The sequence below is a fragment of the Erythrolamprus reginae genome, chromosome 2, assembly GCF_031021105.1.
Source record: "Erythrolamprus reginae isolate rEryReg1 chromosome 2, rEryReg1.hap1, whole genome shotgun sequence".
Classification (NCBI taxonomy): Eukaryota; Metazoa; Chordata; class Lepidosauria; order Squamata; family Dipsadidae; genus Erythrolamprus; species Erythrolamprus reginae.
The window spans coordinates 261,498,574-261,524,625 of NC_091951.1; the positions used below are offsets into that span (position 1 = coordinate 261,498,574).

The 26,052-nt window shown below is 38.3% G+C and overlaps 1 protein-coding gene across 2 annotated transcripts in view; it reads right to left on the reverse strand.

Moving 5' to 3' along the window:
- Nucleotides 1-26,052, reverse strand: part of ADAMTSL1 (ADAMTS like 1) — a 637,539-nt gene that overhangs the window by 45,581 nt on the left and 565,906 nt on the right. For both annotated transcript variants that reach the window (XM_070742526.1, XM_070742525.1), the window contains exons 17-20: nt 16,593-16,803; nt 14,590-14,769; nt 10,516-10,669; nt 8,649-9,789 (exon numbers count right to left, since the gene is read on the reverse strand). In XM_070742526.1, the coding sequence (XP_070598627.1) occupies nt 8,649-9,789; nt 10,516-10,669; nt 14,590-14,769; nt 16,593-16,803 (1,686 nt within the window). The remainder of the gene's footprint in view (nt 1-8,648; nt 9,790-10,515; nt 10,670-14,589; nt 14,770-16,592; nt 16,804-26,052) is intronic.

A 26,052-nucleotide genomic window follows, 5' to 3' on the forward strand; every position in this document is an offset into this window, starting at 1 on the left:
ACAAGTTCTAGTTTGTGTGTTGAGTACCAAGCAAACAATGAGTACTGGGATAAAAAAATTCACATCAAAATGTGTTGAGTACCAAATCCAATGAGTTTCAAAGCAGTTGAACACCAAGGTATCACTGTATTATTAAAATTCTTGCATCTATAATTAAGCAAAACGGTGCATAATACCTCAAAACGGGTTAGCTTATAAAATTTATTATTATTATTATTATTATTATTATTATTATTATTATTATTATTATTTAGATCTGAGATTCTTGATATCCATAGAAGTGAAATTTGCCAAATTTTATAAAACATTATATAACAAAAATTCTCCTAAAAGCATTTGAGGACATAATACAAAACGTCACAAAACATTTCCTGTATTCAAATGGCTATATAGTTCAACTTGGGCTCCTTTTGAGGCAGATACATATCTGAATATCTCCCTGAATTTTTAAATCTTTTCAAATACATTAGAATGTATTTGTTGAAGGCACTGAGGAATATGGCAAGAAAGTATCTCTGAAATAATAAAACACGGGACCGTCTAGGTATTATTATATATGAAAACATGTGCCATATATATTTAAAAATATCATTTTCAAAACAGAATATTTTCAACAGTACTTTCTGTTTTTATGATGGAAAATACCTGGCACTTCTGAAAAAAATGTTTAATAATCTTATGTCCAGTACAAACTTGTGCAAAACCAAAACAGCGTGTCCTCATTAATGAAGAGGGCCTTGTAAGGAATATATGGACAGGCTTGGGCAACAGAGGATGGATATAAATGTCTAAACCATCTTGAGATTAGTGTTGGTATAGAACAGTAGTTCTCAACCTGGGGGTCGGGACCTCTTTTGGGGTGGAATGACCACTTTACAGGGATCGTCTAAGGCCATGAGAAAAGACAAATTTCTCATGATGTTAGGAAATAAAGCTTCTATTCTGGGGCCTTGGAACATATTTTTACAACCTGACCAATGAAAGTTGGGGAGTCCCTCTGACCTTTCTGCCAATCAGCTTAAAGTTCTGTTGGGAGAATTGACACTAATGGTTGAAGGTCACCAGAACATGAGGAACTGTATTAAGTGGTTGCAGCATTAAAAAGGTTGAGAAGGTCTCAGGGATAATGCCAGATATTTGGCATTGTGGGTTCCACTGGTATACTGTGTAATGTCCTTTTGCTGGAGTTACTTCCAAGTTGGTTTTCTTTGGGTCTCTTGAAGCCTCTGGGTGGCCTTGACCCACTGAGAAATGTATGTTTAATATCACAGCTCCCACTGCAAAGTTCCAATCACGCTTAGGTTGAAATAATGACACAGCCTATAGGCAAATTTGCTTTTCTCACAGGAAAACTGCAGCAGCTGTTTTCCATAACTTCTTTTGTCAGGATGGTAGTAGGAAAAAAAATGGGGGAGTAGATGAAAGAAGATGAGAGAACTGGAGTGAAAAAGCCCATCCAAATGCAATCAAAGCCTAGTCACTTACCATGGGTTGATGAGATTCCCCCCCTCCCTCTTGAATGAAAACGGCAGCTTCATGAACCACAAAGTTAAGGATATTTGATCTCCCTCACAGCACCATGGGTGGCACACTCTAAAGCAAACCAGATTAAGCCCACCCATTGAACATTGTGTTGGAAAGAAACAGGGAAGGGGGAAGGGGAAATAAGGCAAGAAGGCAACTCTTTCACAACCAGGTTCTTCCTAATCATCCTAATACACAGTACAAAAATGAACTTAATTGGGATATTCAAAAAGATATATTAAGTAGACCAATGCTTGGTTTTTCCATACAGAAATAATAAATTGAAGATTGTACTATTTGGGCAAAAAAAACCCCAACAACCCCAAAATCCAATATCACTCATTTGTAGAAATTCCACAGAACCAGCAGAAACAACACTTTGAAAATAGAGTTCCCAAATACAGTAGTTAGGCCTGCTTCACAAATTACGTTGTCGGAAATATTTATATTTATATTTCAGATATGTAAAGCCACCTAACTCTGTAAAAACTCTTAGTGTATTGATCAAATATTTCAATCTATAAATGTAAAGTGTGGCGATACAAGCTCAGGTCCTGAGAGGGTCCCAGCTGCCAATTCTTACTTCATGTTTTCCTAAACCAGAGGTAGGCAAAATTGGCTCTTCTATGACATGTGGACTTCAACTCCCAGAATTCCTGAGCTAGCATGATTGGCTCAGGAATTCTGTGAGTTGAAGTCCACAAGTCATAAAAGAGCCAACTTTGCCTACCCCTGTCCTAAACTGTGTTCCCTTGAATCTTAGGGTTCCACAAAACCTGATGGAGGCTAAAGAGAATACCCCCCAATAATTCTTGAGAGAGAGAGAGAGAAATTCCTTGAGAATGGGCTCCAGGACAGATCTGAAAGCTTGGAAGAATAAACCTTTGGTCCTGGTGCCCGACTCAGATTTGATCCTGCAACATTGGCCTGGGATATGTATACACTATTTGCTTTCCAACAAAGCTTTGCCTCTTCATCAGGGGCCAAGGATTTAAACAAAGAGGTTCCATGGCCTGAAAAAATTTGAGAAGTTCTGTCCTGGACCATCCTGCCTTGGTTAGTTTTTCCTGCTGCTTGACTTCTTCTAGCTAGCATGCTGATTGGGAATTCTGGGAACTGAAGTCCACATATCTTATGCTAGCTATGTGTTAGGTAACATGCATGTTGGAGCTGAGCTAGGGCAACATCTTGCGTGCCAGCAAATATGGCTCCCATGCTATAGGTTTGCCATCACTGGGCTAAGCCATCTGACAGCTCCCTATAAAAGGACAAGCTGTCAGACTGCTGAATCTTGTACATAGTTACAATAAAGAGCTATTGTATTAAGCCTCTTCAGTCCCAGGACTCAACACTAAGACGGAGAAATACTCTTCTGTACAATTACATTAGAAAAGCAACAAGCTCTTCATCCTATGCCCAAGCCATCCGGAAGGTGGTGTGGAGTAGCTCTACAAGACAATGCCAATTAAAGTCAATAGTGAAAGGAAAAATGGCAAACCCTGAAAATTAACCCCTGGGAACTGCTTGACTCAGATACAAGTGTCTCAAAATCTGGAACTAATATAAATTATTTGTTCTCTAATAACAAACAGCACATTGGTGCCGCAGTGTTACAAAGGCAGGTTTGCTTAAGATACGAGACAGTATACGATTTCCTCATGCTCAATTCTGAACATAAATTTTTGTATGGACTTTTTGTAACCTGCATGTCTTTTAACAGCATAGAAGAAAAGCATCTCTCTAGGTAGTTTTAACAACATATAAAAACAAGAAAAACCTTTATGTGCACTTTCCCAACAGGATGTAACTACTGGCAATGCATAGCTGCATATACAACTTTCTAAATGCCAGAAATGTATTTTTACAGGCAGAAGTCCAACCAAATTTATACCATAGGCCTATATTTGATTAAGGCTGCATGTGCTTTCCATAACAAATATATTTTTTTCTCACATAAGGGGAAAACATACTTTTTCATTTTTTAATGTTTTCTTTTAGTAGTAAAAAAAAGAGGAATGCTCTATCTGCCAGGGGAAAAATATTTTTTTAAATGCAATGACACCGCAAATGAAAGTAAATTATAGAAATCATTAAATCAGGAACGTTTCTAACCACTTAGAAAGGAAGGCAGCAAGCAAACTAATGGTATATTTAAACCGCAGTGCTGAATTGCACCTTGGATAAATCAAGAGCTTGCTAGGTATTCCAGAGGAATAGGCGTTCAAAATTAATTTGGGTTCCCCGGGGTGACTGTTTTGGGCCTGGAGGCTGACCCTGGTCACAGGATGTGGATGTTTAATCTCAGGCTCATAATTTACACACAGAGGAAACACAGATGGGCAAAAAATTCTGTTTTCCGAACTAACGTAGATAGAAAGTCCTTAACTTATGATCAAAATTGGGATCAGAATTCCCACTGCTAAGCAAGGCCGTTGTAAAGTAGTCATGCTCAATTTTTATGACCATTTTTGACATTGTTGTTAAGTGAATCATTGCGGTGTCCAACTCAATTTCATTGAGAGCCGCATCTGCATTGTTGTTGACCTTTGCGGGCTGGGTGGTCACAGCCAACTGGGTGGGTGTAGCCAGGGTGGGCGTGGCGAGCTCAAAATTGCTCATGTTAGCGCCTGTGATGGCTTGGGTGAGACTGGGGGATCCATTGTCTCTAGTGCATGCCCAGTGGGAGGGCAGGGGTGGCCCCTTGCTGGTTCGAGGACGGCCCTGCCGAACTAAGGCTGACCATGTTCTGGCCCAGATGGCCACCACTGAGTTGTAGATCAGCACCCAGCTGGCCTGGGGCTGTTTCTATGGCAGCCCCGCAGGTCAGATCTAACCACATCGCAGGCCAGATCCAGCCCGCAACCCTTCAGTTTGGCACCCCTGAATACAGGGAATAATGTGGTTGTTAAGTCAATCTGACTTCGGCCATTGTCTGCCGGAAGCAAGTTGGGCAGGTTGCACATGGTGATCATATGACTCTGGCATGTGGCAACTCTCAAAAATACACTTCAGGTTCAAATCCTGGTAAAGGGTATGGCTAGCTGATGAGAGCTAAATAGATCTATACTAGTCTCCCTTCATTTTCATGATCAGCAATAATATGTTGCACCATACACTGAAATATATATCCTACCTATCTCCACATAACATAAATATATAGATAGATTGATAGACAGAGGGATGGATGGATGGGATAGATGGATGGATGGATGGATGGATGGATGGATAGATAGATAGATAGATAGATAGATAGATAGATAGATAGATAGATAGATAGATAGATCGATCGATCTATGGAGATCTTATATTTGTCAACCAAAATGATATTCAAAAATATCTTCCCTGAAAAACATCACAAGGAAAAAATATTTAAGCAATATTACTCTTTCTATTTTCTTCTCAGAAATATAGATTTAAATCGAGATCTTTGACAATATATGAATTTGAGGATCTGGGGCAACTTAAATTGTTTCTTACTCTAAGCAACTTCCTTCCCCATCACCCATAATTTGGCATCAGAAAAGAAACTCATATTGCCCCTTGTGATATATCTGATACCTGCAATGAATGATTTAGTCCAGATGCAACCTGCCGTGAGACTATTTTGGAGTTAAAAAAATCATGGGAGAAATAAGTTTTGATCCTAATGTGAAGACATCTATGATATAACTTTGCAATATGTGTCAAGAGAATGCTTGAACTAAAGATACCCGAACAAACTCTGGGGAATGACTGTATCACATGGAAATACTGCTCATTTGTCAAGAATCGTATTACTGTACATAAAAAAGCCAGGAAGTGGTAGGTTATAAAGCAAGCTTGCCACACATTTTTCTACTTAAGGATTTCAGTTCCTTTTGAAACACTAAATATCCATATTACAGAGTTAAAATTGGCTTAGAGGTCAGGTCCCTTCTCAGGTTCCTCTGAATTTTGGGGGAGGGAAACTAAGAATCCCTAAGTAATTCCTAATAATATCAATATCAATGAAGAACAATCCTTGGGTTTTATTAAAGGGGAAACTTCGATAGTGAACTTAAATTAATTAGGGTTATGCTGGACAAATACCTTGACCTGTTGTACCCATTGCTCATATGTACAGCATCACCTGTAGCCATCTAGAATTCTCTGGAGGCTAAGAAGTATCAAAATATTTTAAATATATACTGCTGAAAAAAATAAAGGCAACACTCAAGTAACACATCCTAGATCTGAATGAATTAAACATTCTCATTGAATACTTTGTTCTGTACAAAGTTGAGTGTGCACAACAGCATGTGAAATTGATTGTCAATCAGTATTGCTTCCTAAGTAGACAGTTTGATTTCACAGAGGTTTGATTTACTTGGAGGTATATTGTGTTGTTTAAGTATTCCCTTTATTTTTTTGAGCAGTGTATAATCAATTTGGATGAGGTCAGAGCTGCATCCAAATGGTGGAATAAATAACACACTGTCTATCTGTCTCCTTCTTAGAGGAATCTCTGCAGTCAGAAAAAAGATGCAAACAACTTCAGAAAACTGTACAGTTATAAATGAGAGATAGGATTGTTCAAAACCCCACTAAAATTTTTGGAATAAGGAGGGACAAATGCATAGTAAAAACTAATCATGAAGTTAAAAATCCATATACAGTATATGGCTACTTCAGCTAACCGCTAGCTGTAGTTCAGCAGTTTAAATCTTACCACTGGGTCAAGGTTGACTCAGCCTTCCATCTTTCCAAGGTGGGTAAAATGAGGACTAGATTGTTGGGGGAAATATGGTGATTCTGTAAATCACTTAGAGAGGGCTCTTTAAGCACTATGAGGCAGTTTATAAGTCTAAATGCTATTGATGTGTACGTGGGTGTGTGTATGTATATGTATATATGTATATGTGTATGTGTATGTGTATATGTGTATGTATATGTGTATATGAATGTACGTACATATGTATGTATGTATATGTGTTAAATCTAATGCAGACATTAGATTAAGAAATCTAACTTAATCAGAAATTGATAAATTAATTCCATTCCTGTTGCTCTAACCCAAGGGTGTCAAACTTGCGGCCTACGGGCCAGATACGTCACATGCTAGCTCCGCCCCCACCTTGTTACTGAAGAGGAAAAAAAATCCCAATACGTCACGTGATGCCATTGTCAAAAAGAGAGTTTGATACTCCTACTCTAATCTGACATTGCCTGAATAATCTTTAAAGATTTTCTGAGTGTCATACAGACGGCGATATTAATCTAGAGTTAGAAAAGTCAGAAAAGAGGTTCTAGAGCCATCTAATTCTTCCAATTTGCTGATAGTTTTAACACTTTAGTTGTAAGAGATTCACTTTTAGAATGCAACCATCTACCTTTCATTTCTGCATAGAGTAGTATGAATCACTTTTATGAAGATCCCTGCACTGTAGAGCAAAAACTCTCTACACAACCTGCATCTAAATAAAATGGTACTATTTCTAGAATGATAGAACTGGATAAATTTTCCTTAGACATTTCAAAAACACTTTCTTGATTTTTAAAAAAATACCTTCTCTATGAATTGTAAATGAGAAGTGGGAAATTAGAAACGTTTCCATTATCAGCCATTATTCTGCTTAGTAGGTTTTAGTTTGTATATACTTGTATAAGGCAAAATTTAAAACAATATTTTTCCTCCATCCTGAAGTATAACAATGTACTGTTCTGCCTCATTTCTACACCAGCATAGGTTTTTTTTTGTTTTTTTTTACTTTCCCTATAATTATGTTCAATAATTTGGCCTGGGGATTTTGTAAACTCTAAATCAACATATCTGGAGGAATAGATGTTCTAGATTTTAAACAATTAAGAGTTTTACTCAACCAATTATCTGCTCCTATAGAATCATCTCTAACACGTCCATTAGTACAGGTGTGACAAACTCAATCTCATTGGGGGCCACATCAGGATTGGGTTTGAATTGGAGGGCCCAGGGGTGGGGGGCTGTTCATGGTGGGCATGAAATGGGACCAGACATGGTTTTATAAACTTATAAAAATTGGGAGGTGTACATTTCTGTAAGTATTTTTAAAATACTTACTTGATCTACTTGATCACCTTATGAGAGAGAGAGACCAGATGAAGGAAATGACTCTACAGGAAGACTAGGACTATAAATTATTGACATAGGCTATAGTAGCAGAATCCCGCAAACCGGAAAGGTAAAATATTTTACTTTTCCTCCCTTTTATAAGCTTCTGGGTCAAGGACGGCATCCTGGAGCACTCCTGAGCATAGTTCCCTCTAAGCTGAGCAGTGAGCAATCGCTCACTTAAAAATCATCATCAACTCAGAGGTTTCCAAACCTGCCCAGAAGCCGAGAGGGAAAGAGTGAGAGGGAAGGAGAGAGAGAGGAAGAGAGGAAGAGAGAGAAACAGATAGAAAAAAGAGAGGAAGGAAAAGAGAAAGAAAAAGAATGGGAGTAAGGAAGAGAGAAAGAAAATCAAAATCTAGTTTGAAACTAGCTCAACTATTTAAGTGGCATTTTGATATTGATAGAGTTGCCCTATTATGAGCTCACTGTTATAGACACACAGTACAGTATTTTATTTTGAAATTCTCTGAGGCAAAACAGGGTGGGTTTTTTATTTGTTTGTTTGTTTGTTTGTTTTTTTGTTTGTTTATTTATTTATTTATTATTTCTGTGCCGCCCAGTCCTGAAGGGACTGCTGCTCTGACACTATACTTTTCCGCCCACCCTACCAAAAAATTAGAGGGAACACTGCTCCTGAGTTAAGGATGGCATCCTGTTTTGGGCCTGGTAGGCCTCCTGGACCACTCTGTGGGACAAAAGCAGTTGAGGAAGGGAGTGTCCGTGCACCCATTTTGGGTAGAAGAGGCACTGTGGGCTGGTCCTTTGCTATTTCCAGACTGACCCCGCAGGCCCGATCTAAACACCCTTCATGACAGATCTAAACACCTTGCGTGCCAGATCAAGCCTACAGGCCTTGAGTTTGACATCTCTACATTAGTATGACAGTTGAAATAATGTATTTTGAAAAAAAAATTGCCATTAGATAATGTAAAAAGAATGCATGAAAATAAAGGAAAATCTATTTTTTTTAATGTATATTTGTATGTCTGTGTAGATAAAATTAGTATTTTATTACCTCTTGTTGTATTGCACAGCTTCTCCATTTTTCGCCCAGGTAATGATTGGCCTTGGATTTCCAACAGCCTCACAGTGAAGAAGTACACTTAATGTCCCACTGGCTAGAACCACAGTATGCCCCAAATGGGTGACAACCTCAGAGGCGGATAGTTGTTGTGCTGCAGAGATCTTCTTCAAGATGGCAGGTTTCTTGTGCGGCCCACGCGAACCATTTACGAGTTCTAGAGATGTGGCCAAGCGGGTTTCGGGGGAAGATGTCCTCAGTAATCTGTTAAACTCAGAAAAATGCTTAGTGAATGGAAATTCCACCGAAGCGGAACTGACTCTGCTTCCTTGGGTTTTGAAAAAAGATTCCTGATGCTCTAAATAGCTCTTGAAAATTTCATGGGCCAGCTGGGAGATAAGCTGCTTGCTATAGACATCCTTAAGTTCCTCAGGCTGTTGAGACAAATTTTTCAAGATGTCATCTAAACGGTCCTGATTGGCGACCATAGTGAAAGGCAGGTTGTAGTCCTGACCCTGGTCTTCCTCTGAGGAAATATTTCTCTCTGTGGAGTCCTGATTCTCCCATGGTTCTGCGCTAACCCGAGGCCAGCCTCTGTATTCCAGAAGCCTTGAGACAATATAATCATACCGGTGGCTAGGACCAGAGGCAAGTCCTCGTTTTTCAGTTTTGCTTCCGTTGAAGAGAATTTTATTCTGATGCTTCTCCGGGCCATGCAAAGCTTCATTCAGACTGACCTTCCTTGAGGATTCCTCTTCTTTTGTCCCAGATGACAAGGCGGCAGTACATTTGTTGTGGCCTCCTATGAGTTTAATCACAAAATGTTCCTGAGCTGGTCCTGCTATGCAAGTATATGTGCCAGTATCTGAGGGCTTTAATCGATGGATCTTCATGTATCCATGGGGTGCGATGGTAACATGGACGGAACTGATGAGTCGTTTGCCATCTTTCTCCCACGTGATCATTGGTTTCCGGAATCTTCTCACAGGACATCGAAGAATGACGGAAGTCTTGGGCAGCAGGTAGGCGTATCCACCAACAACAAAATGCAGCTTCTTTTGTTTTCTCGTCTGGATAAAAACTTTCTTTTGAGCCTGTATTAAAGGGGGTTGCTTGTGAACTGGTCTCTGATATCCTGGAATGCAAGTAACATTATTAGGATAGGGTGTCACGTCACATTTGTACACTCAACGTAATAAACTAAAGGATTAAAGGATTCTTTCTCCTTTCCCTTAATGCTCTTACGCCCATGTATGTGTTTCCTGCATTGCATCCATATCACTAATGGGTGATCCCATCATATAGTCTGCAATACAGGACATTTAATGGGGAAGAAACTACAGAAAATTTAATGGATGGGATGTCATTTGCATGGGCATCTGCAGATGGGCCAATAAATGCAATACCTCCTTCAGAAGGCTGCATCATTTTCAAGGCTTGTGCTGTAGCCTTCTGAGTCCAAAGAAATGCATGTCTGATTTAAGGAAGCCCTAGTAATGCCTGCTCCAAAGCACTTTGCACTGCATATCTACATTAATTATAATATTTAAATTAAAATAAATATATTTTCTGTGCTGTTCTGCTTTCATTTAGCTCCTTGACCTGACCCTGTCCATGTTTTGGATTGTAGCCATTTGACTGAAAGAGAGCCCCTCCCCCCGATTTAAATGAATGTATAAAGCACATTACTCTGGCATTGTCCTGCTATGAATGCTAATAATTACAGTATTATGTCGTACTTCCCCAAACTACGCCCCTCCAAATGTTATGCCTTTAATTTCCTTAGCAATGTATTTTCTTTGGCCAGGCAATTGTCCCAATCTTTCCAATTCCCTTCCAGATCTTCTTCTTCTATACTCACTTGCACAAGACATGAACACACATGATTTGACCAAGGAGGAGAGTGGCAGAGATGGGCACAGTGATGAGTTCACAATGGCAGAAAGTCCAGTGTTTAGCATTTTCCTACAAATGGCATTTCGTGTCTGGGTCCCCTCTCCACAGCTAACAGAACACTGGGAACATAACAACAGCTGATTAGGAAAGATTAAATGTTGATTAGTTACTACCTGTTAACCTTGGAGTTAACTGGAGCTCAACCTCCATCCTAACCCAATGCTTCAGGGATAAGCCAGATCTTCATGGCCCTCTGGAAAGCTAAAAGAGTAAGGATTTCCTTGGATCTCAGGTGGGAACTTTTCAAAGCAGCTGAGATGTCACCAAAAGGGTGCATGTGTAGTGGAATGTAATCTGGATTCCCAGGAAAGAGGGGTTGCATTCTGTCACAGTATCTCAGAGGTCCTATCGAGTGGCAAGGCAGCGGACCTGGACTGCATCCACCCTATCTAACCTAGTAGGATGGACCGATATCTTAAGGGTGGTGTAATCTGCAAGTAGACTGGTCCTGTACTATGTAAGGCGTTAGAGGTGGTAACCAGGACCTTAACTTGGAGCCAGCATCTGGAAGCTAATGCACCTCATACACCAGTAACTTAAATAACTGTGGAGCACCCAAAACTGTGCACTATTACATTCTTGATTAGACAGAAACAGTGCAAATGTAGGGGATTTTTCTGGACTCAGAGGTGGTGGCAATGGTGGCTAGGAGGACTTTTGCAGAGCTCTGGCTTGCATACCAATTTATTTATTATTAGATTTATTTATTTATTAGATTTGTATGCCGCCCCTCCGTAGACTTGGGGCGGCTCACAACATAATAAAACAATTCATAACAAATTTAATAATTTACAATTTAAAATTTAAAGTAGTTAAGAAAATTGTGCCAGATGAAGCATCAAAAATGATTTACATCTTAGTTACTCCAAGATGGCCTATTGCAATGCATCCTTCATGGGACTGCCCTTAAATAATGCACTGTGTAAATGCTTAAAGGTCACATTGACATAGGTATGTAATACACAAAATGCATGGACTGTATAGGCTACCATGTGCTATTCAAGGTGGTGATTATGACTATGAAGCCCAATACCCTAACCCCCAACACTTTACCCTTAGACTATCTATGGTTGACTTCACCAGGTTCCTAAGAGGTCAGTAAGGGGCATACATAAGTGCACCAGAGTGCCTACCGTCCCCTGTCCTATAGTCTCTCCTATATCTTTTCTTCTATCTCTTCTATTCATCATCTATCTATTATATCTCTTTTATCTCTTATATTTTCTGCTATTCTTTCTAGTTATATTTTACTCCTATATTTCTCTTCTATACTCTCTTTGATACATTCTACTTGTATATATCCTCTATAACCTTCATTGCGTATTATTGTGTATTGGACAAAACAAAACAAATAAAATAAAATATGGCACAGGACTAGATTATTTGCCAGACCACTCATGTGGAGTCCTTGGTGCTATTTTCTTGCAGACATTTCATTACCCAAGCTAGGTAGCATTTATCTGTGCACTGATGATACACTGATGATGTTATCAAATTTGGGTAATGAAACAGCAGTAAGTAAACAACCAAGCTCACAGAGCACCAAGCACCCCTCATTTCAATCCAGAGCTACAAATATTCTCCTTTATTGGACTATCTGTCTATCCCACATGCCATAACATGCTCCAAGTCCTGAAGCAACATCATTGGATGGGATTTAGAATATGCGTCGCCACAGTTGCAGCACCTGTCCTTTTGAAATACATTTCCCCATTCCCCCCCAAATTGATTGTCCCTCAAACCTGCTAGTTTTTAGGAAAGCTTCAGTAATTTGTTTCACACACACACACACACACACACACACACACACACACACACACCAGGCATTAGGCCAGGATAATGCAGTAGAAGAGCCTGTCTTTGGGAGGTAGATTCTGTGTTGATGGGCCCTGATTGTATGCTCTGTTTTTGTTGATTGTGTTGGTTTGAAATGCAATTTGGGGTTTTCATTTGGTTTTACTGAGTTGTGCTCACACAAATTGGGTGGCCATATAAATCTGATTAAATGAAATAAATATTTAGAAGAGGAGGTTCACAAACCTACAAGTTAGGATGAAAGAAAAAGGAACGAAATATTCCCAGGTGTGGAAGAAAACTGTTTGCTATCTAAAAATTTGAGTAGCGTGGATTCCAAAGTATACCTTGAATGATTAAAAGCAACATAATGAGCACTGCCTGAGGAATAGACAGATGCCTATTTACATCAGAGGGGCTACATGTTCCAACAGCAGATCTATCTAGATAATCTATTTATTTGGCTGGGCTGTCAGGCTAGATCAATTATCCATTAGTTAGGCTTGTTATATTGTGCACATCTATCCTGGCATGAATATAACGTTTTTCAACCACCAAATTAATTCCTTGCTTCTTGAACGAAGGAGGAGTGGAAAGAAATGAACAGGAGGAAGAGGAAAAGCCATATTTAGTTAAGAATCATAGGCCAGCAGAATATAATTCACATGAAAAAGACATGTGGATTAGATAGCAATCATATACTAGACTAGTAGAAAGTCTAAATATTCTTCTGAAGTATGTTCTTAATTTTGCTCTATAGTTTGAGCACAAAAAAATGCAGATTGGCCCCAGCCTTAATAATTTTACATTAATCATGGATATCTCTATCTATCTCTCCATCTCCATCTACCTACCTACCTACCTACCTACCTACCCATCCATCCATCCATCCATCCATCCATCTGTTTTCGTAGATTTTCACGGGTTCAGGTATGAAGGTCTTGGCATATTCGGGTTTCTTCCTGTGTAGGATTTAGAGATTTCTGGCAACGTTTCGACGAGGTCCCACTCGTGATCTTCAGGCTGGTGCTTCTGTCCTTGTGTTCGCCCTAGAACAAGGACAGAAGCACCAGCCTGAAGATGACGAGTGGGACCTCACCAAAACATCGCCAGAAATCTCTAAATCCTACACGGGAAGAAACCTGAATATGCCAAGACCTTCATATATAGGTATATATCTATATATCTATTCACCTTTAGTGCAGTATAACAGTCTACTAAATTTAAGTCTACTAAATTTAAGCTAGCATGAAAACCCTTCTGTGGCAATCTGTGTAACTTTTTAAATACTTTTGTTATTGTTAGTCTTCTCTAATTTTACAATACAGAAATAATTTCAAAAAGTAACAAAACATCTCATGGCTTAATTATTTGACCGTGGATCTTATGGTTATGGGGGATTCATAGGGGTTGTTTGAATTTGCTATTTACCAACTGCAGTTCAAATTCTGAAAGACAGTGGTTTCCATAGATGGCATATTCTGCAGATTCATCACCCTATAGCCTTACTAGTAATAATATTAGCTGGCATAATTGGGTCAGCTCAAAAGAGTCTAAATCCAATAATAAGAAAAACATATATTCTCTATTATGATTATGATTATGATTTATTGGATTTGTATGCCGCCCCTCTCCGTAGACTCGGGGTGGCTAACAACAGTAATACAAAACAGCATGTAAATCCAATACTAAAACAGCTAAAAAGCCCTTATTTGTAAAACCAAACATACATACAAACAAACATACCATGCATAAATTGTAAGGCCTAGGGGGAAAGAATATCTCAGTTCCCCCATGTCTGACGGCAGAGGTGGGTTTTAAGGAGTTTACGAAAGGCGAGGGGGGTAATTCTAATCTCCAGGGGGAGTTGGTTCCAGAGGGCCGGGGCTGCCACAGAGAAGGCTCTTCCCCTGGGTCCCGCCAAATGACATTGTTTTGTTGACGGGACCTGGAGAAGGCCCACTCTGTGGGACCTAACTGGTTGCTGGGATTCGAACAATTATGAACAAGCAGCTGTCTTTATTCCTGGCATAAATCTAATCTAGAGATTACAAGACTTTAGTGGGAAATACTACCTTAACAAAATGATAATACTGTTATCAAAAGTAAAATTCAGGTTGTGCAAAAAGAAGGAAAGAACAACAACAACAATAATCCAGTTTCTATTTCTACTACTACTTCATACCTGGGTCCAATCCGAGAGAAGCCATTCAGGGAGACAGTCCTTATTTTTGCAGGCTTGTTGGGAAGCTGGCCGTGAAGCGGAACAAAACGTTTCTGGAAGTTCTAGAAAACTTCCGTCTGCCATGCGCTGCTTGCAAAGAACTTCCCGTCTCTCAATGCCCCCTCCGCATGTCTGTGAACACTGGAGAACATTTGCAGCAGAAGCTTATGAGCCTGAGAAACATGAGCAGCAATGGGCTTCCACAAATTGATCGGTATCTCATAAAAGTTAATAGGTTGCTTCAAACAACATGTGGCCTAGCAGGCATCATGATAGAAATACTAATAAAAACAATTACGGGATTGAAACAAGAACAGAGTTCTAAACGATGTTCTGGGGCAGGTTTTTAATATGCATTTCTGAGTTCAATAAAACCTTTTCTCTTTGACAATAAAACAAAGGCTGAAAAAGATGTAATGATGCAAACACTTTCAGGCCACTTTGTGTTAAAGACAAGCCATATCCATTTTCTTTTGGAAAGAAGGCAAAAGGAAAGCGATAAGATAATGGCTGAAAATAAAGTTGGCTTTCTAATGTAAAAAAAATGTTTCTAATTGAAAGGATAGACTTGAACAGCCAAAACATTAAACCTGTGGAGTGTATTTCAACTTCAAGAGCCAATGATTGTAGTATCTGTACATGTGTTGTACATACTCCTGGTCAGTTGGAGGATGATGAAGATATTGAGGACTCTGATTCAGATAGTGTTTATGAATTAGGGGGGGGGGAGGGGGCGTTGTTACAGGTAGTAGAACAGGTGGGAGGCCAGCCACAGGATGGGGCTATGAGTTCAGGATCTAGCGAGGGAGAATCAGACGCTCGCTGGGTTAACCCTAAATTCAGAAGGGCCCAAAAACATAGAGAACAGGTGTCTGGAAGAAGATATTAAGGAGAGGAATGGGTTAAATACTGTAGTGATGTATTTGGCACGTCAGGGGGTCAGTGGGGAAGAAGGGTGAAGTTTCAACGTTGCCGAAGAGAAATAATGGAGGTTTTCCGTGTGGCTCCCAAGTAAGCAAAAGTATTCTGTGTTAACAGTCATTTCTGCTGTTTTAGAGATCATGCTGTTAGGAAATAAATCTTGTTAAGTGGAGAAGGAGAAGGAATGTGAGAAATGCAATTAAGGAAGATGACGGGCCAAGAGATAGGGCCAGTATGAAATGTGTTTGCATCTGGAAGAGAAGAGAATAAAATGGAGTTTCTTTGTTTATGAAACAATGCATTTAATAAGAGTTATTTGTAATTGCTAAATTTCTACCAGAAACTATAGCAACATGTATGGGTGTGCTGCGTGCGCAGCTTTGGTTCTCTTGTGTGCGTATGTGTCCCAGTGTGTTTTTGCTTTTGTGTATGCACAGGAAGCAAAAACACGCTGAAATCTCATGAGACACATGTGTGAAATTTTGGCAATTTTTTTTTTGCTTCCACGCATGTGCAGAATAAAAATACACTGGGATGCGCACACGCACAGGCAAGAGGACCAAAGGTACACATGTAGCACACCATTCATTATTGGTGCGCCATCCTGTACCATACCAGTAGCAACCCACTACTGACATGTACCTGCCCAAAGGGGTGGAACATGTACAGTAGTGCAATGTTGTTTTCTTCATTCTGTTGAAAGCAGCAAGATATTGTGGATCACCCTGGCAAAAACTCTCCTGCCTCAACAGTAAAACTTTAGAACTTTTAGCCCCAGACTTTCTCCGAAAGAATTCAAAGGACTCGCTAATATTTCTAGATAAAATAATCACCAGATAAAAGTGGATGTAAGATAGGAATTTGCTGGATGGTTTTTTCCCCTTAAATCAGCAAAAAGAACCAAATAGGTTTCCACCTGAGGTCAGTGGGCAACAAATCAAAGCATAAATGGAATTTGAGATTCTAAGGTTAATATCCCTCCCATTTCTAGCCACTAACAGTAGATACGGATAGCTTTTCCCCCCTTGGGAACTGGAATTCACCTGTTGCCATTCTTGAAGGTACCAAGATGGAGGACAGTCAAAACGGTTGCAGGCTTGAACCCCTGTAGGCTTGGGTTTGTGACATCGTTTATCCTCCAAAGTCACTGTCTCGTTAGTCTCTCTTGAGAGGAGATGAGTGCAGAAGACCTCACGGATTTGCAATCCCACACCGCAGGTGAGACTGCAAGAGCTCCATTTTCCCATCTCCCACCTGAAAGGAAAGCCAAGAAAAAGACTCTGAAGTCAAAGAAAACATATTCCATAATTATGCAAAAAAATAATAATTCTGGTTTGATTCTGATTCTGTATTAGGTTGAATCCAGTTGTATCCTCCATGTTTCTTACATGGTAGTAAATCCGGTAGATGTCACTGGGTAAACATGCTCAAGTAACTTACTTTGAATCCAGAATTTAAAATACATTATATCTACTTACCTGGATTTCAAATGCATTTAATTTTACTCTTGTGTTTTATACAGCAGTATAAAACTCAACTTACGCTCAATTTAGCCCAACATTTCTGTTGTTAAATGAGCCATTTTTTAATTGAGTTTTGCCCCATTTTACAACCTTTCTTGCCTCTGTTGTTAATTGAATCATTGCAGTTGATAAGTTAGTAACCTGGTTGTTAAGTGAATTTGGCTGCCCCCATTGACTGTCAGTGTTGTGTTTGGGCCTGGGCCAGCCGTTGCTCATACAGATGGGAGAGACGCGGCACAAAGTGAATGTGAAAGCCTGGCTGACAGCCAGGAAGATGTGGCAGACAGCCAGGAAGAGGTGGCAGACAGCCAGGAAGATGTGGCAGACAGCCAGGAGGATTCAGCAGACAGCCCAGGGGATTTGGCCTGCAGTCCCTCAGACAGTCTTTCCTCCCTGAGTTCTTCTGCAGATCAATATATTGATTTACGTAGCCGAAGAGCTATGCAAAGAAGGGATCCCTTTAAGGAGTATTACAAATCATTATAGGAGCACCTGGGCTGGGTGTGGTTCCCTTAATGAGGGATAAAGGGATAAAAGGGAACAAGGGTCAAGGCAAACTGTGGCTGTTTATCTGTGTTGTTTTGTGGTTCCTGCTTCGAAGTTTCTGTGCCGTTGGAGTTTACAACCCAGCTTTTTCAGACAAGTGGGAGGTGAAAACTTGGGGACTTGCTGTTTGCTTCAAAGATTCAAAAGGACTCCTGAAACGTCTTTGTTCATTCCAGGTTGTCTTTGTTTGTTTTTCCCTGTGTTTTTTGTATGCGGCTGAAGTAAGCCTTGCATTGTTTTCGGACATTAAGAACTGTTTTTTGAGTAAGCTATTTTTGTTTATCTAATACAAGTTTGCTGATTAGCAGAGCACGTGTGTGTTTTATTTCTTTTCATTGGACTATTACGCATTGCCGAGCCAGTCAGGCAGAACAGTCAGAAGGTCGCAAAAGGAGATCACATAACCTTAGGACACTGCAACTGTCATAAATACCAAAATATTTGCCAAGTCAGTTGCCAAGTATCTGAAATTTGATCATGTGACCATGGGGATGCTGAAAGATGGCAGCTGTGAGAAATAATCATGTCACTTTTGGCAATGCCATTGTAACTTCGAACTTACACTAAATGAATTGTTGTAAGTTGAGGACTACCTGTATTTTACACTTTTTACTATTTTGAGCAACCTTTTGAAGAACAGCAGGGTAAATTTAATAAATAATTACATGGATTTAAAGGCATGATAAAATCTTATCTGATCGCCATTTGAATCCACTCCCCCTTTTTTACTTGTTATCAAGTAGCAAATCCAGAAAACAGGCTTGATGGACATCCTACAATCAAGATACTCTATGGTCTTAATGCCTAGAATTTGCATTAACTTTTTTATTGATTTTGGCAGCATTTGAAGAGTGACAAATGGGATTAAAATTACTACTTTCCTTTGGCTACTAACAATATGAATGTAGCTTATGTACCTTGCCTCTTAGAAAGTATATGAAGTTTTTTAACCTGGTTGAAATATTAGTCCAGATACCTCTTGAAAAAACACCTTTGGGACTAAAACAAATTTTTTAAAGAAAATTTCTAGTTATTTAATTTATTTAACAAATTTCAAGGTGCCTTACCATATGTGCCCATTCATTTTCAAAATGTAGGCTTTTTAAACATTTAAGTTGAATGAGAATGGTCAAAATAAGAAAGAGAACAGATCTTTGGCTATATTATTAATGCCCAATTTAATGAATGAATAAACATCATCCTTTAATGTCATTGAGTCTGTTGGGTAGTCCATGCTTATTGGTTGGCTAATAATTCAATACCTTGAAGTCTAACAACATATTGTTTCTTCTTCAAAAATAAAATACATTTGTAATGGTTCTCCATGGTTCTGGGCTCATCGTGGTGGAATGTCACCTGCTTGTTAAAGAAGTGCATTCCAATCTGTCACATATCTGTTGGAGTGTAATGCCAATTTTTAACACAAGCAGCTATCTAAATAGATTTCAGCTGCTCCAACAGGAAGTCCACGTTCGTAGGCCAAAACAGAGATGCACAACTTACTCTTGTTTGATGGCTGTATTTGGTTTGAATGGGATGCAACAGGCTAGATTCCAAATGATGGAAAGAGTTAACTATAGATTGCTTTTTATTTAAAAGTAAGTGAAATTAATTCATATAGTTATGGCTGTCCCATTAAGTATTTAATTATTTTCTTCTATTGCCACATTAACAATGACAATTACATCAAATGGAGAAACCTGGTTTTGCCAGCAAGTCCAAACTTCATGCAATACTTATTCGGGTACTACTACTACAAAAAAGGTTTGTTCTCACTGGTCTGCATCAGAATATTCTGCATATTTTGCATGGAATTTTGGGGAATGTTTCAATTTTCCGATCTCCAGTAGTAGTGATCTACTGAAATAAAGTGCCTTCCGTCCCCTGTCCTATTGCTCTCCTATAACTCCTATACCTTTCTTCTATTCCTATATCTCTTCTTCTATTCTTTCATTGATATGTTCTATTCTATATCTTCTTTTCTATTCTTTCATAGATATATTTTACTATGAGTATCTCCTCTATAACCATCATCATGTATTTTACTGTATGTATGTATGTATTTATGTATGTATGTATGTATGTATGTATGTATGTATGTATGTATGTATTTATGTATGTGTATATATATACTCACTAAAACTCTCATTGTGTATTGGACAAAATAAATAAATAAATAAATAAATAAATAAATAAATAAATAAATAAAAATAAAAATAAAGGATTATCTTCTACAATTTTGTAAAAATACCGAAATATAAATTGGTACTCAAATAGGATTCCAATGGTTTGTAAATAAATCTGGGAAGTGTCTAGAAAATAAAGGAGATACTGTACTAATGGACAATGCAGCCATTCAAAAACCATTTCATCAATATTATTCTAATTTGTATAAAAGAACTGACATCTCTCTAGAGAAAACAAATAAAGAAACCAATTTTCTGAGGATTACAGAAAAACAAAGACAGATTGGGAACAGAACTATAAAAACAAAGTTTCTAAAAATATAAAATTGGTTCATCTGATTAGGATTATTTAACAAGTTTTTTTTATTTCTGGTGCTGCTTAATGGTTATCTGGATAGGATAATTTTTCTTTTGGAACTGTCTAAACTGTCTTTTTATATCTAAATAAGGAGTTACGATTTCTGGAGATGTTTAATAGTTTTAATTCTTTTTTTGGCAATGTTAAATTATTAAAAGACAGAGGAGGAAAATTTAGACAAAATGGAAAAGATAATTATATGCTTAGATCGTTAGGTAGTTTTGTTAATTTTTATTGGATCTTTGCTAATTAATAAAGAGACCTGAATATTTAGAAATGAATTAATAAAAATAGGGTGAGGTTTGTAAAGAAAAGATATTTGGCTGTATTATAAGATACAGGAACTTGTTAATACTGAATATATTTCTTGAGAATGAAGGGAGAAGTTTCTTCTTATATTTTCTTTGTCTTTTGGGGGTTTTTTGGGAGAGGTTGAAGTTTCTAAACATTTTTTTCCCTATGTATTTTTGTACTATGTTTTTGTATTTGTCTTATCTGTTTAATATAGTCCTTAATAAAAACATTATTAACCCCCCCCCCAAATAAAGAATGTTTCTAAATCTATAAAAAAGATTAAACTGGGAAAGGCGCCTGGACCAGATGGATTATCAGGTTCTTATTATAAATATTTTGAGGATGAACTTTTACAACCATTACAAAACAAGATGAACTCTATCCTACAGGGAGGAAAAATGCCAGAGAATTGGATAGAGGCCAGTAAAGCATTAATACCTATAGAGGGACAAGATTTGACTTTAACAAGAAACTACAGGCCAATATCATTATTAAATAATGAGTACAAGTTGTTCATAATGAATCCAACTGACAGAATGTAAACAATTTTTCAAGAATTTATTCATGAGGATAAAAGGGGATTCTTACCTAAAAGACAGTTAAAGTGCAATGTTAGAAATACTTTGGACATATTGGAATATTTGGATAAATATTTTTTAAAAGTAAGGTTCGTGGATATTTTTTGATGCAGAGATTATTTGAACTGGGCTTTCTTGTTCAAGATTTTGGAAAATATGAATTTTGGAGAGAATTTTATAAAATCAGCATAGAAACATAGAAACATAGAAGACTGACGGCAGAAAAAGACCTCATGATCCATTTAGTCTGCCCTTATACTATTTTCTGTATTTTATCTTACGATGGATATACAGGCATGTTTAAATTCAGTTACTGTGGATTTATCTGCCACATCTGCTGGAAGTTTGTTCCAAGGATCTACTACTCTTTCAGTAAAATAATATTTTCTCATGTTGCTTTTGATCTTTCCCCCAACTAAGTTCAGATTGTGTCCCCTTGTTCTTGTGTTCACTTTCCTATTAAAAACACTTCCCTCCTGGACCTTATTTAATCCTTTAACATATTTAAATATTTCGATCATAGCCCCCTTTTTCCTTCTGTCCTCCAGACTATACAGATTGAGTTCATTAAGTCTTTCCTGATACGTTTTATGCTTAAGACCTTCCACCATTCTTGTAGCCCGTCTTTGGACCCGTTCAATCTTGTCAGTATCTTTTTGTAGCATTTTGTATTAGTTTTTATTTATCCTTTTAAAATATGTTTTTATGTATGTATGTATGTATGTATGTATGTATGTATGTATGTATATATGTATGTATACAGTGTTCCCTTGATTTTCGCGGGTTCGAACTTCGCGGATAGCCTATACCACAGTTTTTCAAAAAATATTAATTAAAAAATACTTCGCGGTTTTTTCCCTATACCACGGTTTTTCCCACCCAATGACATCATATGTCATCGCCAAACTAATAATTTTTGCAAATAAATAACAAAATAAATAATTATTGTTAATAAATAATTATGTTTATAAATATCAGGATCACTAAGTGTCTTATTCAATGGTGAGTACCAGTAATAATGGTGAGTAAAAGGTTGTTAAGGGAATGGGAAATGGTAATTTAGGGGTTTAAAGTGTTAAGGGAAGGCCAAAAATGGTGTATTTACTTCCGCATCTCTACTTCGCGGAAATTCGACTTTCGCGGGCGGTCTCGGAACGCATCCCCCGCGGAAATCGAGGGATCACTGTATATGTGTGTGTGTGTTTGTGTGTGTGTGTATGTATATATATGTTACAGTACTGCCCAAGCCTCAGATATCTTTTATCCAACTGCTGTCTTGGTAGCAGTTCTTCCTTCTGTTCCTTAAGACCATTCCCCTTGCTGACTACATTCCCCAGGTTTCTGCAAAATATTTATCTTTCTTCAGGAAAACTTCTATTTCTTCTTTGTTTCTGATACCCCCATATTGTAATAGTTCTCTGTCTCTCTGACAGATAATGATTAAGTGGCTCCCACCCTAACAGGCAAGGGGGATTTCAACAGGGTGTCATAAAGTCTAACCACGTCTAAAGTGCTTTTGAAATGTAACTTAATTATTTATGTCATGCACTGCTCTGTCATCTGGTCCTGGGTCAGATTATGGCAATTATTTATGAGCTAGGCCAATGCATCCCCAGAAAAGGCTCAACATAAACACGTATCTTTTTACAGTACAGAGAATATATTTTTACACTCAAAGGCCATAAATCTATCTGTCATTCTCTGACTTCACACAGAAGCTTCTTCAAGAAAAGCAGGGGCTTATCCTGGGATTGAAAAAGGAAAACACCATATTGATTTCGTACAGGATCCTGTCTGCACTTAACCATGGTTATGCTAAAACAGTTAAGCACAGACATACAGAAATAACCTTGTATATACAGAACATTGTTTGTTTCATTGGCTTCAGAGAGATTTTCCAGTTGATGACAGATTGGAAAAACAGGCTTTAATATATATATATATATATATACACAATGGTTATAAAAAGTCTACACACCTCTTTTTAAATGCCAGGTTTTTGAGATGTAAACAAAATCAGACCAAGATAAATCACTTTAGTTTCCCCCCCTTCTTTAATATAACTTACAAGCTCATGCAAAGAGGTTTAAGTTTGTGTACAGTGTTCCCTCGATTTTCGCGGGTTCGAACTTCGTGAAAAGCCTATACCACGGTTTTTCAAAAATACTAATTAAAAGATACTTTGCGGTTTCCCACCCCATACTGTGGTTTTTCCTTCCCGATGACGTCATATGTCATCGCCAAACTTTCATCTGCCTTTATTAATTTAAAAAAAAAAAAACTTTAATAAATAAATATGGTGAGTAATAATCTAAATGGTTGCTAAGTGAATGGGAAATTGTAATTTAGGGGTTTAAAGTGTTAAGGGAAGGCTTGTGACACTGTTCATAGCCAAAAATGGTGTATTTACTTCGGCATCTCTACTTCGCGGAAATTCGACTTTCGCGGGTGGTCTCGGAACGCATCCCCCGTGAAAATCGAGGGAACACTGTATATCTCTTTTTAAGTTATACAATGCAAGAGCCACCCTCAAAACAGAGGTTAGGGTGAGAGCAGTGGTAGGTTGCTCTCGGTTCCGACCAGTTCTTAGAACTGGTAGCCTGGGCAAATGAAGGCTCCGCCTATCCATCTAGGATACCTCTGTGCATGTGCAGTAGCGTTGTGTGCATGGGCGAGAACATGGGAGAACCAGTAGTACTGAGTTCCCACTACTGGGTGAGAGTTAAATTAAAAATTATTTGGTTGGATTTCCATTTAATTAAAATTAAGTGCTCCTCAACCATAAATTTCATTCTCCCCTCTCGTATTGAAAAACTTAACTTGATAACAACTTTTAAAGGTTTTAGTTCCCAGCTTTGTACTTTTTATTTAGTTTAATCTGTTATCTTTTGCATGGTAACTTTTAAATTTATTTGGGCCAAGACTGAGGACTTCAGTCCTAGAGAGAGCCTGCAATCTACAATATGTTCATAAAGAGCAGGGGTGTCAAACCTGCATTTTCACGGTATTGTTATGTGATGTATCGCGATTCCCCCCCCTTTGCTAAACTGGTTGTTGGCATGGCCAGCATGTGACAAATCCACGAGCCGCAAGTTTGACAGCCCTGATATACAATAAAATAACCAGTTTTTATGTGAGCCTAGCTTGTTATTATAGTTTAATTTGCATAGTGATATATTTAATTTGCCATCTATTGCTCCTAGCCATCCTTTTAGATTCTTTTAAATTCCCTTGATATTTTTTTAACCTCTTAGATATAATTTTTTTATTCTGATGTATCTTTTTAGGCTTTTAAATTCTTTGTGCTTTCACCATTCTTATAATGGTCTTTGCCTGTAATGAAGAGGTGTTTTAGAGATATGTGAAGAGAGAAGATTTTAAAAATGCATGAAATTTCATGCTCTTAACACTTAGAAACATAGAAACATAGAAGACTGATGGCAGAAAAAGACCTCATGGTCCATCTAGTCTGCCCTTATACTATTTCCTGTATTTTATCTTACAATGGATATATGTTTATCCCAGGCATGTTTAAATTCAGTTACTGTGGATTTACCAACCAAGTCTGCTGGAAGTTTGTTCCAAGGATCTACTACTCTTTCAGTGAAATAATATTTTCTCACGTTGCTTTTGATCTTTCCCCCAACTAACTTCAGATATGTATCGGCAAGGAAGCAAGTACAAAGCTTTTCTCAGTTGCCCTTTGACTGTTAAAAATATTGAGCTAGATGTTTCAATAGTTTGACTCGGCATCATTCATATACGCTTGTAAAATAAGCACTTTTTTTGCTATTGAAAATAATACGATCCAAATTTATTTATCCCATAATCTTCTGATCTTTCATCTGCTTGCCCATAAGGCAAGGAGTGTAATTCCTGCAATATAATGAATGAATCTTATGAAACTAACTCTAAGTTTGCGTCAGCCTCGCTAGGTTTCATCCTTCAACTATGCTTTAGCTGTCATAAGCAACAGGAGGGGGGGTGTTTTGGGATTTGGGGAGGGAAGTTTTCTGGGGGGGCCCTAGTAAATTTTGTTTCTTCTGGTGAAGGCCAGAGGAGTTTCGTTTCTCCTGAGAAGAGGTGATAAGGAGGTCTATTAGTGGCGTGCATTCCATAAGCATGATGCGACAGTGAAGATGCATCCACTGGACGAAGATGGACAATGGGGATTGTTTGCCATACGTTGATATGGGCAGCTATCGTGCCTTTTCCCTCAGACTTAGCTTCACTACTGATGCATTCATTCTGATTTAGTAAAGTTTACCTTTGAAGTTCAAAATGGACTCTGAGTTTTACTTTTCTTAAATAGTGAGTGGAGCCATCCTGACTAGTGATGGGCGAACTGAACCCGCACAATTCAGGTCCGTACTGAATTTTGCGGTGTTCGGTATGTTGAACCCGAAATTTTTTCAAACTTTGGGCAAAGTTCGGGGTCGTGTTCGGTGTTCAGAGCTTTGATGTCACCGGCAGGTTGCTAAGGATGCCAAGGTGATCACTTCCTGGATTCCATGGAACGTCAAAGCTCCGCCTCCGGAATCTTGTTGTGGGAGGGATTCCCCGTTCGGGTTCAACCGAATTTTGTGTAAAGTTCATCTGACCTTGCCGAACCCGAACACCGTTGGGTTCGCCCATCACTAATCCTGACAGTTTGACTCTGGCAGCTATTTCTTAATTTGACAATGGCAACTATAAATGGGCTCCTGTAAATTCACTAGCATTAGATGGAAAATCATTTTCAGAAACAAACGTAATGTAGAGAAGGAACCAAAGAAATATAAGACTCCAAGGAAATTGTGCCAAGATATATCATCTTTCATTTCCAGGTACACTTATAATTCACAAAAATGTCTTTAATAACGTGACAAGCAGTGCAGTCTGAAGATAACGGAGTCAGGAGTCTAGGAATACTGGAGAAGGCCCTCTTTGGCTAAGACTGTCTCAGAAGTTTTCCTTTTCCTTATAAAACTTGAACTTGTTCTCTTAGGTTGATTAGGAATTGGTCTGGGGCAACAGCC